Genomic DNA, 20,367 nt, shown 5'->3' with positions numbered 1-20,367 from the left:
ATACGTAATAGAAAAAGGAGAGAGGCTGCTTTGAAGATGGAACCTGAGGAAAGCCACACCTGGAACCTGATCTTTAAAATGAGGAAGGAAAGCTAAGGAGCTAGTCATGTGAAGGGCGGGTGAAGTCTGCCTGGCTGGAGGAATACCCATGTAAGAGCTCTATGGTGGGAAAGAACTGGGCATGTTCAAGACACACCTGCCAGCAGCCAGGGTGTTTACAGCAGAGGGGCAAAGGGAAGACGGGCAGTAGGTGAGCTGGAGGAGGAAGGCAAAAGCCAGACCACAGAGACCACAGGAAGAAATGTGGGTTTTGTTCTAAATATTACAGAAGGCCACTAAAGTTTTAAGCAGGGGAGTAGCACGTACGAATGTTTGTACAGGAGCACTTGGGCTGCAGAGTAGACAGTGGACTGCAGACGGCAAAGAGGAGTTGAGAGGCCAGTTGGGAAGCTCTCCTAGAGGTGTGGGTATGAGGAGGCAGTGGTGTAGACTGGGGAGCTGGTAGTGGAGATAAACAGGAGGGGCCAACATGCAGTAAGGAGCCAAGTTCTGCAGGGAGATCAACAGGACTAGCTGACAGAGGTGTGCGGCAAAAGAAAGGTAAATTGAGGGGAACAGAAAGAGAAAATGAAGGATGAGGCACGTGGTGGGCTTTTTTGGTTGAGCAGTCCTGTTTCAGATTGTTCCTCCAAAGCCTTGTGTTTGCTCCTGAAATAATTACGGAAAGGACAATTGTCTCTAAATTGCCATATTTGAAACGGAATGTTTTAGAGTCTTTAACAAAGAAATAGGAGTTCATTTAAGCATGTCCCTCAGATGAGCCTAATCTATTGCCAAGTGAAACCTGCTTCCCCAGGTTCTGACTTGGACAGGACTTGTGTACATCAAAAGAGGGAACTGTTATTTAAGTTAATATTTAACCTCCTCCTCCTCCATAAACTACAAAGGGAGGTAAAAGCAGGTAAGTCTTGAAAAGAAAACAGTGATTCTTTCTAAGCTAATAGCTTTACTTTTTAAATTTCAAATATAATTAGTGATACGATTAGACTTGTGGAGCCTAGTAAAGTCATCTCTACTATTTATGAAATCAAAGTAGGTTTGACACGTGTCTGATGGAAAAAAATTCCAAGAATCTCAATTTTTCTATTTGAAAAGTGGGGAGGAATACCACATATGCACATTACTAAATAATTGCTATTACTAAATAAACAAATTGTTAGAAATGTGAACACTTAAGGCTTCTAAAAGCATTAAGTGTATGAATAAATTATAATCATCTCATTTTGTGAATGCTCCCTATCTGCCCCAGCTAGACTGCATGTGCTATTTCACTTAGCCCACTGCAAGAGTGATAAAGTTGTGGCTCCAAGTACCCTGCCCATGGTTAGGGGACATCTACCACTCCAAAAGGACATCTACCACTGTTTGTATTTTAAAATAAAAACAAAAACAAAACCTTCCCTCCCAAACTAGTTCTTAAAATTGATATCAGCAAATGAATATTTAACATTAAGATGTTCAATATGGCTAGTTGCACTATTTGATATAATCTTACTGTGATTCTTTCCTGCCCTGTAAAATTCAAGCCATCTGAATGTACTGATAAAAAGCAAAATATACACATAGATGCTACTCAAATTAATGGCTACAACTAAGCATTTACAATATGGCAGGCACCAAGAAAGGGGCCAGGGACTCACACAGTGACTCTATGAGGTGGGCATTAGAATCCCAATTTGACTGATGAGAGACTGAAGCTCATAGAGAGATTAAATAACTCACCCATGGTCACACTGCCAGCAAGTGGCAGAATCCAACAAATGTCTGCTAACCTGAAAGTTTACCCATGTTCTTTTCTCTTTCTCACATGCCTTCCCAGGAACAGACACAACGAATCTGAAATCCAGAGGTGCCTGAAAAGAGACTCATTTTGTTGGACTCTTTGTCGTACTTGAGACTTTAGCTATGGTGACAGTCCCTTCTATTCAACTGTTAATGGCTTAGAAATGCAACTGCTTGTTCATCTTTCTAGCAGAAAGCTAAACATAGCTTAGCTTAGTTGGATAAATAGCATATGCCTTGGGGAATGAACCAGAAAAACAGGGAAAACCATCATCCATACACACAATACATGTATTGCAAACAAGACAAATTATTCATTTGGACGGGGTAATTCATGCAGCCCTCAAGGCTCTCTTCTGATGTCGCAGTGGAAGAGTCAAGCCAAGCACTGACCAAATGTACCCTGCTCCCCGCAATCTCTCTTTTTTGATACCTCACACTTTAGTTTTATCCCCATCATATATAATGGCTGCTCATTTTTATTCTGCCTGGGAAATTCTATTTTATCATAGTGATTTTTAATTTTTCAATTAATTTAAGTGCAAAAAATATATTGAGGTGAGAGCAAATAGGCACAAGGAAGCTTTATGGGGCAATGAAAATGTTCTTAAATTGATTGTGGTGATGGCTGTACAACTCTGTAAATTTACTAAAAATTATTGAATTCTACCTTTAAAAGGAGTGAATTTACAGCATGTAAATTATACCTCAATAAAGCTCTGTTTTAAGTATATTGAGATCATGCTAATAGATTATGGAGGTAAATTCTCCTTTCTGGTTGAAAGAATAAAAATATCACACTGCTAGAAAGCATTAAAGGGCATTCCTTTGCTGCTTTCTATGAGGCAAAGGGCCACCCTTTCCTTCTGAAACACCAGGGCGCCTACATCCCATCCCTGTTGGGTGTCATAGCACCTATGCTGAAAGAGGAATATTCCTCCTTCCAGGCAGCCAGGAATGGTAAATAGTTATTGAGCACCTGGAAGGGAGGAAAGAAGGGAAGACTATCTGAAAAGGCTGGAGAAGTGGTACCCTAAGAGAAGTCTTAAATGCTGAAGAGAATTGGCCATATGAGGGAATGGCACATGAAAAAGCTGGGAAGTGAGAAAGGACTGACCTTTTGGGAGATGAGGTATGGAAGGGGAACTACGAGCACTTCAGCATGGTTGATGTTAAAGGTCATGTTAGGGCTGCGAACTTCTGGGAACCACCCAGACCTACTGAATAAGAATATTTTGTGGGAGGACCTAGAAAAATGCACCTTAACAAGCCACTCATTCCTTTAACTCGATGATCTGTGCACACCCAAGTGTGAAGTTGACCCTAAGCAAGGCCTTATATGCCATGCTAAAGAGTCTGCATAGCACCTCAAAGGCAATGAGAAGCTGTGAACAGATTTTAAGCAGCAATGTGAGAGTGGACTTGAATTTTAGAAAGAGCAGTATGACATGGCACATTGCTTTGGGGTGGGGCAGGAAACCTGGAGCCCCCTCCAGGGTCCAGAAATGCACATACACTGTCATCTCCTTTACCTTTTAACCTCTTACACTAAGTAACAAAAACAAACATACCTTTTACAGGTCAAAGTCTCCAACTGACATCTAGGTGCAGGGTGAAAAATCTATAAGGAGCATTATGATATTCACTAATGTTAATGAGGGGACCCTCCCACACAACAAAATGTTTGGAGAAACCAGAGGTTACCACTCATACTATTTAGGTGTTGATTGGCAAAAGCTATTTTCAAAATGTGTAAGGACTATAAATTTTCAGCATTGACCCAGCTGGAGGCCTGAGAGATATCTTCATCTGTCTTACATGAATCAGAGTTTTGCAGGACCCTGGATGGGCTGACCTTTATATAATGCCAGTTCCTTATAGGGTTGGGAAAATGGTGTCGACCATCCACATCCTGCAGCCTTGATAATATTAGTGCTAAGAGCCAACATTTCACCCCACATGCTAAACAAGTTATAGGGCTTTAATCTTCACAATAATCCGCTGAGGTAAGTTCTATTATCTCTAATTTACAGATGAAGAAGCTGAAGCTTAAAGAGATGAACTTATCCAAGGCTGTACACGGAGGAGTAAGAATTCAAATCGATGTCGATCTGACTACAGAACTTGTACAGTACCACTTTATGGGATGTATCAAATAGATTTATATGTTTTCCTAGTTTTTAATGTCAATGTGAGTATTAAAGAAATAAGAAAATCTAATTACAACACATTATAAATTATGTATAGCCCTAGAAATCACCTAGTGTAAGAAAATCTAATTTATAACACATTATAAACAAATTATGTATAGTCCTAGAAATCACCTAGTGTAAGGATCAGCAAACTTTTTCCATAAAGGACCTATAAATATTTAGGCCATGTGGACCATATGTTCTGTGTCCCAACTACCCAATCTGCATTGTAGTGCAGAAGCAGCCATAGGCAACACCTAAATGAATAAGCGTGGCTGTATCCAAAAAAAACTTTATTCACAAAAACAGGCAAGAGGCAGACAGGCTACATTTGGCCTTCCAGCGAAGTTTGTTGTCCTGTGACCCAGGGGAAAGGGCAGCGAATATAAAGGAAGAGCGCTTGGCTTCTAACCCCGATTCCGTGCCTACGCAAGATAAGTGAGTGATCTTGGGCCAGTCAGTTCTTGTTTCTAGGACGTGTTCTTTTGCAGAATTTTCTTCTCAATTAACTGCAAAATAAGGTGAAACTATACTTGAACACTCTAAAATATCCACATCAGATTCTTAAGCAAACCCATAAATAAAGAACAGTGGCAGCAATATCCTAAGATAAACCACAAGGGAAAAGAGAACTGGAATTTTAAGAGTACTTCTATGTGCCAGGTGCTTATAAAACAGAATCTTATCTCATCTTCATTGCTAACCTTGTGAGATAGGTATTTTCCCATTTTATAAATGAAGAGCATCAGACAAGTTAAGTAATATGCTAAAGATCACACAGCAAATGAGGAGCCAGAATCTGAACCCAAGCTGGCCACTCCTCACAAGCTCAATACTGCTCTGTGCCAGTGGGTAGATGTTCTTGGCCAACAAATACTTGACTTTGCATAGATGATGACATATGAGTACTTCTCAGAGGCTGTCAGGGAGTCAGGCCTCATTCTTTCATTCTCTCTTCAGGACTCTCTCACTCTGTCACCCGTCTTTCCTGCCAGCTCTCAAAAAGATCATACCCGATTTGGCCTGAAAAATTATGTGAGAATCTAAAGTTTGTTTCCTTTAGTTCTAAGTGGAAGGACTGTGACTCATAAGTAGGAAAAAAAGACCAGGAATCCCAGAAGTCTAGGACAAAATGGTCTAAGGAAGCAGAAAGAGAGAAAAGAAGGACTGAGGAGCCCCTCACAGAACTCTGCCCGGTTCTGCTGACCACACCAGAGTGGTGGGTCAGTGTGGTTCTGTAGCTCAGAACTCAGCCGAGAGTAAGAATCTATGTGATGAAACATACTCCCACGGAATTACACTAACGTATCTGATTGTCTCCTTAACCCCTGCATTGCAATTTACACTCATCAGTTTAAAACTGTACTTTGGAAATGGGGATGGGGAAAGAGAAAGTGAAACTAAGAAATGGGGTCATCATTACTTTCTTCATTGAGAGAGAGAGAGAGAGAGAGAGAGAGAGAAACATTCCACAAAGATAGGAGGATACATGTATCTTTCCACTGTCAAAAAGGAGGGGAAAAAAACCAAACTCCTTAACTGAGAGTTCGAGGTCTATCGAAATCTGCAGGTACAGACACAGCACCGCTCTCTTGCCTTAACCATATAACTCTCTCACATGCTCTGCTCCAGCACGATGGCCTCCATCATGCTTCATCCATGCCTGAGCATATTTCCTCTGCTGCTCCCTCTGCCTAAAGGAATGAAGGTATGATATGCTCCATCACTGCCTGCTGAAATTCCACCCCTCAAAGTCCAGATCAAATGTCACCTAGATCACAGATGTCAAAGGTGAGAACTTCAGAAACAGATCAGTAATGTCAATTCCTTCATGTAACCTATGGGGAAACCAAGGCGCACAAAGGTTAAGTCACACAGTTGGGCAATAAAGGCTTGCTCTGGAAATCAAATCAGCTGGCCTGGGTAGGGGCATGCCCTTGTAATTACGTCTCAGTGACTGCCCTGTGACAGCTTTCTTCTCCTTCTTCTAGGAGCACCAGGTCTGCTTACACTCTCCTTGTACTCTCCCCTACACTCCACGTTAGAGTTTGTGTCCGCATTCCTACCGTCTACTCCAGAGGGGTCAAAACCATACCTTACCTATCGTGTTATCCCAGAAATTAACTACCTTTGCATATACTGGGCCTTTAGTGGGCTGTTAACAGTCCTTGAACAAACAAAAAACAAAACAAAACAAAATACCAGAAAACCACGTGCTTCCCCACATCTGGTCTTATCTCCCTTCAGTCAGCCTCCATGTACTGCCAGAGGGAATCACCTACCTACAGTCTGATCTCTCCACACTTCTCAACTTAAACCCTTAAATACACACCATGATATCCACAGTTTGGAAATTGAAAGAATTGGAACGGCCCTTCCTACCCCTCCAGTATTGTCCTCTGCCACCCAGAGCACCACAAGCTCTCCCTCGCCTCTGTACCTTATGCCTGCTATCTCCTCTCCCTTGAGACACACTTTAAGAGTTCCCTGGTGCCCAACTCTCTTCTTCATGGCTAAGCTTTACTCATCTTGCAAAACCCAGAATTTCTAAGAAATGACCTCATATAGGAAATCATCCCTGACTATCCATCCCCAAGTGATGTGCCCTCTTCTGTGCTCTCAAAGTACCCTGGATTCTCAGCACAGAGTGTTGCATCTATTTGTTTACACACCTGCCTCCATCCCCAACTAGACCATAACTTAGGGCAGGAGTTGTATTTGCCTCTCCAGCATCTAGCACAAAATTCAACACATTAAGTTAGACTCAATAATTCTTCTCATGTACTAGTCACAATCAGACCCAACAAATATATATGATATATATATATGATATATATATATATCATATATATATATGATATATATATGATATATGATATATACTGTTTCACTAGAGTATCTAAAACTATGTAGGCCCTATGTATATGTCAGCATAATAACAGCAATACTCAGGGGACATGTCCACAGCTCTCAACAAAAAAGCATTTACTATAAACCCACAGTCTTTAAATAAAGAGCTTAAGATGCATAATGGCATGAAGAACTGCCAGGTATTCAACACTTAAGGAGTCCCTCTGAAGAGGTATAGTGACCTAACTATTCAGCCAACCTGCCAGAGTAGCTCTGGGTACATGACCAATTTCCACTAAGTACAGGGGTGAAAGAAAAGAGCACTGTCACAGTCAGGGGCTAACAAAAGCCTTATGAAAAGGAAATCTCACAAGCACCCAGGCAAGTCCCTAGGTACTCTGCCTCTGGGAAGTGAGCACACAGTGACTTCAGGAGACCTACTCAAGATGGCCACTGGAGCACCTGAGACTAGGGGCTGCTGGACTGTCAACAGAGGGCTAGATGGAAACCATGAGTCTCACAGAATTCTGAGTATCAGATTCAAACTATGGATAATTAGTAACAGCACCCAAGGAAAAGGAACTAAGACAAGAAGGCAAACCAGCTAACTCAAGCATGAACTGATACTTGCCTAGAGAAGCATATCTGCACTACTGGACTTGAAAGGAAGGAAAGGGATACCTAGGTTTGGGGGGAGGGAAGAAGAAAATGAGAGTGAGTTCCACTGAGAAGTAGAGTTCCAAGAATAGATAAGATTTTAAGAGATTCAAGATTGAACATTTTAGAAAATTTGCCTGTTTGTTAACCTGAGCAGGAGTTGAGGCTGATGGTAAGCTGATACTATTTTTTCCTCCCACTAATACGCACGAACAATTATAAACACCCTTTTCAATTTTATCCACTCATAAACAAATGGCCATGCTCTCTCAGTAGGTCACAGGAGCGACAGGGGTGAGTTAATTCTGTGTGCAGTCTCTTCCCATTCTCAACACTCACCTAAAGGGGGCAAGGTTCAACCCCAAACCTCTGCTGAAGTAACAGCACCTCCACCCAGCCACACAAGAACCCGGTATTATCACTGAATAACTCATCCCTCCCACTGTCTCTCAAACAACCACCCAGGCAATTCCTCCTCCAAGTTCTCCTTGAGAAGTCCCTCAACTCTGGCCTCCTCTCAGATCCCACGGCCTCTGCTCAACTTCGGTCCTTATCACGTCCCACATTAACTGTCGCAACAGCTTCTCGCCCTTCTCGATGCCACCTCCAAAATCTGGCTGCATCAACTTCGCCAGATTTATCTTCCTAAAATAAATACCATATCATACTTGCCTAGTTAAAAATGATGCAATAGCAAAGTCTCACCAGCTCTCCTTCCTCAGGCTGAATACTCTGCGGAACCAAGGGTATGCTCTCATTCTCGCTCATTTCAACTTCTACCCAGGCCTGAGCCTTATCCCACTTGCTACACCCAGCATAATCCTGTTTACCCTTCAAGATCCAGTTCAGACACCATGTCTTCTTTCAAGTCTTTGCCAACCCGTAAACTAGGGTGGCCAAATATCACTGTTTGCACCTGCTGTCCTGGGTAATTTCTGAAAGCTCCCCATTTACTCTCACAGTGCCCTACTGTGAATAATAAATTATATGGCCCTCCTCCCTAAAACCTATCCTGACCCAAAGATAGAACTAGTTACGTGTGTAACTGTGTCTTTTGCTATACTGTGTGTTCCTCCAGGCGATGAAGCTGTCTCATCTTAGTATGCACTTGCAGCATCTAAAGACTGCTAGCACCTAAGAAAGGGCTCAGTGAACACTAGTGGAATGAAAGAATGAATCTGATTCTAAGAAAACTGTGGCAATCAATTTTATCTAAACTTCATCTAAAATTCTAAAGGAAAACATTTCTGAAACAGAATTAGATTTTAAAAGAAACAGGCCATGGAAAAATCTGTCACATAACCCATTTCTTTCCCTAATCCAGTGTTCTTCAACTTTTTTTCATTACTGCCCCCCTAACAAGCCTTTTTAGACATTTTTTTCTAACCACACCCCCCATGAAATTTTAAAGCACAGAGATACATCTATACATAAAATGAGCAAGTATAGTTGACTTTTTATGCAATAATGGGTTCTGAATGACTAAATAAAAAATTCAAGCTAAATTAAAATTTTTTAAGCTATTAACATTAACTTCATAATTGTATTTGCTGAGTAACTTATGTAATTTTAATGTAAAATATAATATATCAAATTACATATGCAAATTACCAATTTCTACATAATAGAAATGTAACCAAATATTTAAAAGACATTCAAAACTTATTTTTCCAGCAAAGGTAAAACAATCAAAACTTTATCTTCTTTAAAGTTATTTTAGTAAAATTAACTCGTTTCATATGAGAAAATAATTTTTAATTTAACTAGCTGCCAGATATTCATTCAGATATTGTACTTCTTGACATAATTATTGGTGGAGTAAATAATTTTAATAGAATTAAACAATAAAATATAAACTATTTTTATTTAATTCTCAAATCCCACAAAAGCATGGAGAACCAAATATAAGCAACATCCAAAAGGCAGTCAATGGCAGCCCATAAATATGAAGAGGCCACCAAGAGAGAGATGACTTCAAGATCAAGTGACTGATGGTCCTCCAGTAATATCCATCTATTTGCCATATGTTTGTAGTACAGATCTTGCATAATGTCAGTATATCTTGCATGAACTTGATGTCAGTGTTGTTTGTATAATACCCAAGAAAACCAAGCTTTGACGGGCCACACACTACTGTAATATCTAAGATGTTTTGGTAACCCTCCAGAACCAACTTTTTCCACCCTTAAGGTTGCAAGCCCTAACTTCTGTGTTCTCACATTTATTCTCCTAGCTCCTGTACAGGAAAGAAGGAAGGAAGGAAGGAAGGAAGGAAGGAAGGAAGAGGAGGGAGGGAGGGAGGGAGGGAGGAGGGAGGGAGGGGAGGGAGGGAGGGAGGGGAGGGAACACTCTATCCCACAGATACCATGAGAGCTCTTCTACTACAATCATCTTCTTGGTTACTTTGAAAGAAAAGAGACTCCCATATTATTAGCCCTTCTCCCAAAAAGGAGCTCCTTCCCCTCCAAAAGCACAGACTTCTAAAGGTGGAAGAACACTGAGGTCTCATCCAGCCCCTCCTTCTTCATATGAGGAAACTTAAAAGAACCCTGACAGGTTGAGAGATCAGCTCAATCAAGGTCATTTGTCTGTCTAGTTCACTGTTTTGGACAAGGTCATTTGTCTGTCTAGTTCACCGTTTTAGACAAGGTCTTTGTCTATCTAGTTCACTGTTCTATCTCCAGGCCAGCGCCAGACTTAGCATATAAGATGGTCAGATATTTGCACACAAAATGAAAAAATGGGGCAAATTAGTGACAGAGCTGAGAGCCCAGTTCACTTCTCCAACTACACCCTTTTACTTCCCTAGAGTATCAAATAGTGGCCACAAAGACTTGTGTTTGAAAAACTTCCTAGCAGAAATAAGCTATTTTAGTTCACATACACAGTAAAGTTGAAGAGCAAGGTCTTGTTCATTCATGTGCAGAGAACTTAGCCCATTGAAAGCTAGGGGCTGTCTGCAAATTAGTCAAGGATACCCAGTCTACAATGCACTACTTCTCACTTGCTTATTCTGCCTTGAGCTCTTTTCTAGAGTTCTTGTACACATGTCCTATCTCCCTCCCTGGGCTGAGAACCCTAGAGAGCCAAAACTGTGTCTTCTCTTTCTATTACCGAACATGGAATAGGGGCCTAATAGTTACTGAATTTAAAAAATGAAGTTACTGAATTTAAAAATGAATGAAAGATACGTCAAAAACTGAGAAATTAAGCAATATTCATTCATTCATTCATTCAAAAAAAAAGTATGTATTTACCAAGTATCCGTGTGCCAGGCTCCCTGCTGCTCCAAAACCTAAGCTCCCTAATGAAGCTAGAGCCCTTCTCCCTAGAATGCATGCTAATACATCGGTTCACTAAATGGACATAGCAGTGGACATAGCTGGGTGGCCATATGTCTCGATAGGCCCAGGACAGTCCCAGTTTATACCTACTGATCAAGCGTTAATTATTAACAGGATCCCCTTTCTTTCTTAATATCCTGGTCTAGAAAATTGTGTAGCCCTAAGTGTAGCAAATCTTTTTCAACAAGCATTAAGGATTCAAAACTTTCACTCTACATTTACTAGCTACTCCCAGTCTTGTTTCCTCATTTATAAGACAAGCATAATACTGATTAAACTAAATGGTTATACATAAAGAAGCAGCTAGGGACGAGGCTAGGACATCAGATTGAGATCACACAGTAGAGAGCCCTGCATGTCAGGTACTTAATGTAATATACAACAGAGAGCCATGAAAACTTTTGAGGAATGGAGTGAATGTGTGGTTAAAACATCAAAGAAGTGTTACTACCTTGATTACAGAAAAGAACTAAGGGGGAATGAAAAAGAGCTGACTCTGTGACAACCAAAAAGACAGCCCAAAGCTATAGATAAAGTTTTTCACAGATTAAAATAGCAACAACTGTGCATTTGCCTTTATGAGTAGTTTAAAAGTTTCAACAATAAATAGATGTACTTGAGCAAACTCTAGTTTATTGGTCTGTGGTGTTGGTATCTTCATTGCAAAAGACAGGCCGTAAGGAAGGTTCTGGACAGCCAGACTGGCCCTCTTGTCTTCCAGTCACATAAAGGAGCTGTGATTCAGTTTTGTTTTGTTTTTATTTTAACGTTCATTGTCAGGAGTTGACCGACATTGAAGAGATGGACAGGAATCTTAACCGGCCTCCTCCAGATCTTCCACTATTGCATCATTTGAAACTAAGCCTCCTCAGGCAGCGACTTGTAAAATTCAAGTCAGGTAAAATGGCAGCAACGGCAGCTGTGGGTGCTGCTGCGCTGCCACCGGCCTCAACTTCAAGCTCAAGAGAACGCGTCTCCCCGGAGCTACCAAGCGCTGAAAGGAACAATCAATAAATCAACAGGTCGGGTGCGCCTGCCCGTGGGTGCTCAAAGTCGGGCGCGCCGGCCACAAGAGGAAGTGGCCAATTATTTAAATACAGTTGGGACAGTCAGCCTTCTGGAGTCGGTTTTCGTAGTGCCTTCTCTCCGTCTATACCACTGACACTGGGAACCTACTTGGGAGAGGCCCGTGCCCTGTGGACGGAGGGGAAAGCACCAATTCCAGGGCTGCTGCTCTGGTCCCCTCACCCTCTTGCCCCTAAGCAGCCCGTGCTGACATCCCTTCTCTCATCAAGCCTTTTCGGTTCGGCCACCAGGAAACTTCCATAGAAGGTGAGACTCTCACGCAAGAGACGGTTCCACAAACCCCTGAGGTCCAGTGTCTGGACTTAGGGGTCAGACTTCATAAAGCTCACATGTCTCCGCAGAGGCTCAGAACAGCTCAGTGCTGCGAGTCCTGCGCTCCCGCGCGCTCACATCCATCCACCCGCGGACCGGACGTGGTGTCCTCCAGCCTCCCGACCCCATAGGGCCGGCGCCCCAAACCACGGCACCACCTCCGCTCCAAGAGCCGCAGAGGCCCCCCGCAATCCCGCGGCAACAGATCTCCCAAGGTGGGTGCCCAGACCTGCGGCCCCTTCTCCTTCCTCCAGGCGGGAGTCTGGTTGCCAGTCTCAAGCTGGGACTTTGGGGGCGGGACCTTGGCGGTCCGCGCCAGGCTCGCTCACCCCTCCCGGGCTCCAGAGGCAGTGCCTTCACCCACCACCGGCCAGTACCTCGTCGGCTTCCAGCTCTGCTCCGTTGCCTACGAGCGCCATGTTCCTCCTCCGCCTGCTGCCGCCCAAAAACCAAGAAAGGAGCGTAAAGTCAACCCCGTCTCCTCGCTCCGGGCTCAGCCCAGCGCCAGTGAGGGAGGACCCAGGCGGACCCCGCCTTCCCGCCGGCTCCCGGGCGGGGCCAGAGCGCTGCCAAGCGAGCACTTTCCCCGCCCCTGGCGCCCGCCGACCCGCGGAGCATCCATTTCTCTTTGCCACAAGCTCCGCCCCCCACAGGCCTCGCCCCGCCCTCCAACGGGTTCCGACTGGAGCAGCCAGCCAACCGTTCTCCCCAGCCGGCATCCGCCTGGGACCCCCACGTGGTTGGGGTCATCCCGGGGCAGAGTTGCCTCGTGGGCGGAGTCACCTCGCACACCAAGACTTCGCCGGTCTGCCTAGCCTCTGGGAGGGTATGTGAGGTTTCCGCTTCCTGCACTCTGCAGAGTATCAAGAGATGAGGCCAGGGTCAAAGCTGCGCTACCCCTGAGGCCCATGAAGCGTCCACTTGGTCCTTGGGCCGATGACAGTCCGCTTCCCGCGCAGGTGGACACTGTGTGCTGTAGCCAGAGTGCCTCGGGTCACTGTCACTGATCACCCAGAGACCTTTGGTCAGGGTCACCGTCTTCTGTATATGTTTGAAAACTAAAAGAAAAACCACGAGACAGATATACTACTTAGAGCTCCTCTACCCCTCCTCCCACTACCTTGCCACTTTTATGTCTCTATAGCATCCCACCCCGACCTCTTTTGTCTCCCCAAATATATATGTATAATTCGTGCTTGCACTATAAGCTCCATAAATGTAGGGATGTTGTCTGTCTTCTTCAAGGCTGTATCCCCAGCACCTTGAAGAGTGCCTTGCACCTAGTAGGCGATCAACAGATATTTGTTGACTGAGTTTAGATGTTGATTCTTGCTTCTAACATGTAAAATAACCAAACTATCCAACTGGTAAATTAAAAGCTATATTTTAGGGGGGCTTTATCAGATTCATTTTGCATACAATAAAATTCACCAAGTTTAAGTGTATAATTTGATGACAGTTTACAAAACACCGTCCCATCGTAATATAGAACACCCCGAAAGTTCCTTGTGCCCCTTTGCTCTAATTTCCTACCCCCGGTCCCTGGCAACCAGTGATTTGCTTTCGATCACCATCATTTTGCCTTTTCTAGAGTTTCATATAAATTAAATCATAGAATATGTGGTCTTTTGTGTCTGGCTCATGAAAGACTATTTAATGGTCATCTAGTGATAATTATAAAAACAGCTAACACTTATTGAGTACTTTCTATATGCCAGAAGTATGCTAAGCCCTTTGCATATATTATCTTATTTACCCTTCATAACCCCATGAAGTAGGTACTGTTAACTTACAAATGAGTAAACCAGATGAGTAAACTGAAGGCTCAGCAAGTTTAAGTAATTTGCTTGACGTCAGACAGCTATTAAGTAAGTAGGGATGCAAGAATCTAAACACCAGCAGTCTGACTGGAGGGCGTGCCTGGTAACCATTGCTCTGCATTTCTTCTAACCACCCACCCTCTTTTTCTCCCTACTTGTTTCTGTAGAGCAGCTGCCTGCACATGTCTATTACACACATTTTCAGTGAGTCACCTTTGCATCCTTGAAACTTGCTCTACAATTTTTTTTCTATTTTTCCCCCCTCTTTAATTTGCCCCCCGCCCCTACTTCCACCCCTGACCTACGGATGTTGCCATTTCCCGTTAAGAACTGGATCTCCGAAGGCAAGGGATCTCCTCCCACTCGCTCGCTGAGGGCACCCGGGGCCTGGCGCACCTGGGGCCTGGCACCCCTGGAGCACACGGGGTTGAGGGGGTCTGGCATACACGGAGTATGGTCCGTGGCTCCACCTGGGTGTAAACCCAGGACCTTCTGCGTGTAAAGCAGACGTGCTAACCACTACATTATGGAGTCACCCCTTGCTCTACAATTTTGATGAGTCACTATGTAAATTTATACTAGAAAAATAAAATGGTTTTTAGCCCATAAACAACATGAAAAATGGGTTAGATTGTAATGATGGTTGCACAATTCTATGAATTTACTACAAATCATGAATTATATACTTATAATGGGTGAATTTTATAGTTCTATACATTATATCTCAATAAAACCTTTTTAAAAACTTGTTAACACACTCTTTGGGTGCTCTTAGAATCAGATACATGGGGCTAGAAGGGACCTAGAGATCACTTAATTCCAGTACCCCTGAAAGTTTCCATTCCTTCCCCCAGCCTCCTGTTTATGCTTCACTTTCTGAGGCTAGATTTCCTGTGGAGGTCCAGATTCTACTCTGTATTACCAACACATAATTCTGTTTTGTAAAGTTCATTGGTTCTTAAATTAATATCACATCTTTCGAAGTGAACCCATCTCACTGGTGGCTTTTTCCTCCCCCATATTTTTAATTTCTTACTTGTCATACTTACGAATTTTAACTCCTCAAATTTTGAAGATACAAAAAAAACTTGGCTCTAATCAGTGACATGATTATGTTATATTGAGAATCAAGTCTAACTTTTCAAAATTCTATTCTTATAGATGTGTCATTTTTTAAATACCAGAGATCAAATCTGAAGCCCTGTATGTTTTAAATTCACGTCTCTAGATCAGCAACACTCATATTTCTTAGGAAGCCAATTATAAACACTGGATGAATAAACGTGTTCTAGCATCTGGAACATCTAATCAAATTTGCTTTCCTCCTGGAAAATGCCAACTTTCTTTTCCTGCACATGTGTCATTTTATAAGATCTCGAATCACAAATATAAAACAGCTTTTTTTAAAGAAAATTAGAATGGATTCATTTTTATCACAGAATTTCCCTTGCTAGTTTGCTGATAACAAATGTACCTTAAGAGTCAAGTAAGATTACTCAGATATTCCATTTCCCAGCAGTAACTAGCATTGGGATTAAGCAAGAGTGGTGTCTCAATTTTTTTACTCGAAGGCAAACCTACTGGGAACTGTTTGGGTTTCAAAATAAATCTAATATTGCAGAATCTAATCTTTAGTATTCCCGAGCCAATTACCCTTAGCAGATGTAAGGGGTTTTCCTTGATATTTGATTTAAATAAAAATTGCATTTTCGTCATTTGTGTAGTGGGAGAATGGTTTTGCATTTAGAAATAAATATTTTAGATGCTCCTATCCATGAAATAAGTACTCATTATAAATCATGCATTTGTCAGTGGCTTTGTCTCACATTTACATCTTAGCTCCTCAAAAAGAACGTCCCCTTCTAAAATAGCCCCTCCCTCTCAATCCCATACTACCAGGTCTCCTACCACCTTCATAGCACTTATTGCTATCTGAAACTATCTTGTTCATTTATTTGTTTACTTGTTTATAGTCTATCTCTCTCAATAACAACACTCCCACATACACTATAATGTAAACCCCATAAGAGAAGGAACCTTGTGTTTTGTGTTTACAACAAAATCACAGTGCCCAACATGTAATGGATACTTAGCAAATGGATATTGAGTGAATAAATGGAAGTATAAAAAGTACATAATATACAGAGCATTTGGTTTAGACCTTAGAATGCCAATGCTTTAACATAATGATTTTTTATTTATTTATTATTATTATTTTTTATTTTTTTTTTAGGCGAGGCAACCCTTGGTTGACCTCACAGATTACAAGGACCTTGTCAGTTTACAATCCCTTATTTTTTATTTTTTACTTTTTACGCCTACAGCACCTGGTCTTCCTAGGTAGTCTCCCACCCAAGTACTAACCAGACCCGACCCTACTTAGCTTCCAAGATCAGACGGGATCGGGCTTGTTCAGGGTGGCATGGCTGTAGATGCATAATGATATTTTAAAAAACAGAGAAAGCCAGTAATAATGAGATTAAAGAACACAAATTACATGAAATCTAAAAAGTAAATACTGTTTTTCTAGGGTAATGTGGCAGGCATGATGACTATATTTAATGCCTACTCATTTTTTCAAAATTATTTAAGAGCTAAGCACTTAGAGGTCTCTCAATGACCAAAAGGGATTAATTCATGTTCCCTGGAGAAGCTTAAAGGCTAGAGAGAAAAAAACCTTGTTTAGTGGAGGCTGAAATCTCCTCTTAAGAATATCCCTGTTCAGGGCATTTAAAGCTGGGTAAATATTTATTTTGCCCTCTTTATCAGCTCTTTGTTCACTTCTTTACATATAGATAGACAGATGATGATGATAGATAGATAGATAGGTAGGTAGGTAGGTAGATAGATAGATAGATAGATAGATAGATAGATAGATAGATAGATAGATCGATCTTTCCAATCATCTTAATCTCATTCTTTTCAGATGAGGAAAGTGAGACCCAGAAAAGAGAAAAGCAAAACAAAGACTAACTTTGGCAATATGAGACCTCAGAATGGATGGAGTGTTGAGGATTTAAAAACAAAAATAAATAAGGAATCTGTGTCAGAGGCTGCTCATTGCCACTTGCTGTTCATCCTCCCTTTGCTCCAATAGTAAGAGAACCTGATTTTATATAGGGCAGCATGGTGCCCACCTTAAAGATTACATTTTCAAGGACTCATTTACAACTAGGAATGACCAATCAAACTAAATTCTGGCCAGTGAAATATATTATATTTGGCTTGCAAGAAGGCTGTTTAAAGTGAAATGACTCAACAGAGGCATGTGTCCTATTGCCCTTCTGCCTCTCCTCCTTCCCACAGGCTGGAACAGATATTATGGAGCTTCTGCCACCCTATTGGACCATAAAGTAACACCTTGGGAATGGAAGCTATTAACAAGAATAGCCAAACAAAAAGACAGAATGAGTCTGGATTCCTGATAACTGTAGAGCTGCCACATCAGTACTTGACTACTAACCTCTAGATTTCTATTACATGAACAATAAATCAATTACTATATTTGATTAAGCCATCATTATATTCAGTTTTCAGTTGCATGCAAACAAATCTAAATCTAAATGTATGAGTATGTAGTTCAAAGCATTTTTAGAGGTTCTGAGGTCCCATATACCTTCCCATTCACTCCAGCCAAAGCATTTAGAACTTCTAGTCAGTGTCGGCTTGGAGTAGCCGGCCTGGAACAGTTTTTCAGCCCATGCACATCTCTCCTGAGGACACTTCCTCCAAATCTTCTTTCTCTGGATTCTGTTGTGCCTTCTTTTCTGTCATGGTTTCCCTCACATTGCAAGAGTCTTTTATTGTCCTACAAATTCAAATATTCTCCACATTCTGAAGAATACTAGCATCTCTTTTTTAATAACATTCTCATTGTATTTCATGAATAGTTTTAGTAAACCAATAATTATCTTTGGCCTCTTTTCAGCCTACTACTTACACTTCTTATTGGGCACTTTGGGTTTATATCAGGCATTTCCTACACTCACCTAAAGAAGGAGTCACAGACATGAACCTCCCTAAGACTTACACGTAGTAACGTCTATATTCTAAAATCAGTTTTGACTCAGTACTACAATGATTAGCTCTAAGCATCTCTAAAGCAATGGTTCTCAAACTTTAGCATGCATCAGAATCACCAAGAGGGCCTGTTAAAACACAGATTGCTATCTACAGCCATGCCACCCTGAACACTCCTGATCTCGTCTGATCTCGGAAGCTAAGCAATGTCAGGCCTGGTTAGTACTTGGATAGGAGACCACCTAGGAAGACTGGGTGCTGTAGATGTAAGTAAGTAAGTAAGTAAGTAAGTAAATCAATCCATCAATCAATCAATCACAAATTGCTAGCCCCAAACCCCAGTTTTCTGATTAAGTTGGTCTGAGTGGGGCTTTTCAAGAACCATGCCTTGAGAATCACTGCTCTACACAGTGGCATGTAACTTGAGTCCTTTGACACAAGCAGCCTACCCGGCCAGGTACAGCCCACCAACTAAGAGTTCAGGATGAAAAAACAGAGGAGTGTTTTGGGGTTGCTACTTAGCGTACAAAGTCTAACATTATCATTCCAACTAAATGTAAAGCTAAGTTTTCTCCCCAATATTCTTCCAAGAACAAGGAAAAGAATCTAAGTGGTTAAAAAAAAACCAAACAAACAAAAAAAAAAACCCTTTATTTTTCATGTGACTCAATAAAACAACTTACATTGCATTTTCGATAAATTTTCTTTTTGTCCAATTGACCAATGTGAAAAAAAGGTGGGTCCTCACTGCTCCAAGTGAGCCTGACACCGGCACAGATACTAGACCGCCAGTAATAAAGGCTCATTTCCTAGCTCCTCGAAACCTGGACTTGTGACCTTGAACAATCTGCTTAAATTCATTCAGCTTTTATTTTCATGCATGTCAAATACAGAATGGGGGGTTAAAGTATATAACTTCCCATATCTCTAAGACTACAATCCTGGGATTCTAATAATTGAACTGAAGGAAGCTCTCCTTGACTTGTAGTTATGATGGAGAGTGGGATGTGGTGACTGGAAGTAGCCAAGTAGATGACTTTATATGTTCCCAAATTTCCAGGTATCTCAAGTAATCCCCTCCAAAAATATCATAATAACTAGTATGTTACAGGGGAAAAAACACTTTTAAAGTGAAATAATTTATGCGATTCTACTTTATATTACCTATATACTGTCACCTCTTTCTGATGTTTCCAGATGACTTGAAATTCCCCATTGGTTTCCCAACAGAAAGCTTTATTTAGAAACATCTAAATATTCAAAAGTAGGCTCCAAGTTGATAGCCCTCAGGTGTAGTCTGGGAACCTCTGATCTGGCTCAGGTCAGAGGCAGCGTGGTATGATTTCTGCATGTCTGAACCGTTTTATTGTCTCTTAAGCACTTTTACAATCCTGTGAGGTAGGCAGGGTTTACATCTTACAGATGGGAAAATTGGAGCTTTAAGATATCAAATCACTTGCCCAAAGTCATTACTGGGTGGATGGATATCACATGTTAAGGTCCTTTTCTGAAAAGTATTTTACAAAGGACATAACTGTGGCCTGGGTTTTTTGTTTGTTTGTTTGTTCTTGTTTTTGTTTTTGGAGAGATTAGGAAAGACTTCAATACTCCAAATCTGCCTCAGCACAATAAATATACCCCCAGAAACTTTTGAGCTCCCCTACTACTCACTCACCACCCCACTGGCTGATTTTTATTTTTGTTTTTTGTTTGTTTGTTTGTTGTTTTTTTATTTTGTTTTTGGTCACTATTGGGCAATCCATTCCCAGGCCTTTGGAGACATAGACCCTTGGTGGACTCAAAATGTAATTTTCTGGCACTGTTCATGCACAAGGGATCTATAAAAATCATAGATGTCGAACTGTGAGGAATTTGAAATAAGTTCAAAGAAGTCTCTCCTGCAAGTAATAACTCTCTACTCCCCCCGCCAAAAAAACCTACCTGAAGGCACTGAAGAGAGACCCCCAAAAAAGGTAAATTCTGAAAGTCGTCGGGTTCTCATACTTGAGAGAGAATTACTCTGTGACTTTCTTGGTTTTGATGGCACCAGCCTGAGGACAACCCGTGCAGTTTAATTGGTTGAAAGAACCTGAGGCCAGATCTCAGGGCAATCACAACAGCTGGAAATTGAGAAGAGATATCCAGGAAAGGGAAGAGTTGGGGGAGGGCGCCCCCAACTACTATGGTTATAAACTCTTGTCCAAATGTCTAACTGACCTGAACTACACACACGTAAGGCTGACT

The 20,367-nt window shown here is 41.7% G+C and overlaps 1 protein-coding gene and 2 pseudogenes across 1 annotated transcript in view; 1 reads left to right on the top strand and 2 right to left on the bottom strand.

The window, feature by feature from the left end:
• The window catches only part of TTC39B (tetratricopeptide repeat domain 39B), a 116,896-nt gene extending 103,848 nt beyond the window's left edge, over nucleotides 1-13,048 (bottom strand). The window contains 2 exon segments of the mRNA XM_039874936.1: nucleotides 12,661-12,813; nucleotides 12,815-13,048. Of these exon segments, the coding sequence (XP_039730870.1) occupies nucleotides 12,661-12,813; nucleotides 12,815-13,033 (372 nt within the window). The 5' untranslated portion in view covers nucleotides 13,034-13,048.
• Nucleotides 13,049-16,418: 3,370 nt separating this feature from the next.
• LOC120590281 (uncharacterized) lies at nucleotides 16,419-16,537 on the bottom strand (annotated as a pseudogene).
• A 1,734-nt stretch (nucleotides 16,538-18,271) lies between these two features.
• LOC120592548 (uncharacterized) lies at nucleotides 18,272-18,390 on the top strand (annotated as a pseudogene).
• Nucleotides 18,391-20,367: the final 1,977 nt, after the last annotated feature.

This window comes from Pteropus medius, unplaced genomic scaffold (genome assembly GCF_902729225.1).
Source record: "Pteropus medius unplaced genomic scaffold, Ma_sr-lr_union100, whole genome shotgun sequence".
In the NCBI taxonomy this organism is placed as follows: domain Eukaryota; kingdom Metazoa; phylum Chordata; class Mammalia; order Chiroptera; family Pteropodidae; genus Pteropus; species Pteropus medius.
The sequence above is the reverse complement of the archived record's forward strand: the minus strand, read 5'-3'. Positions and strand labels throughout refer to the sequence as shown.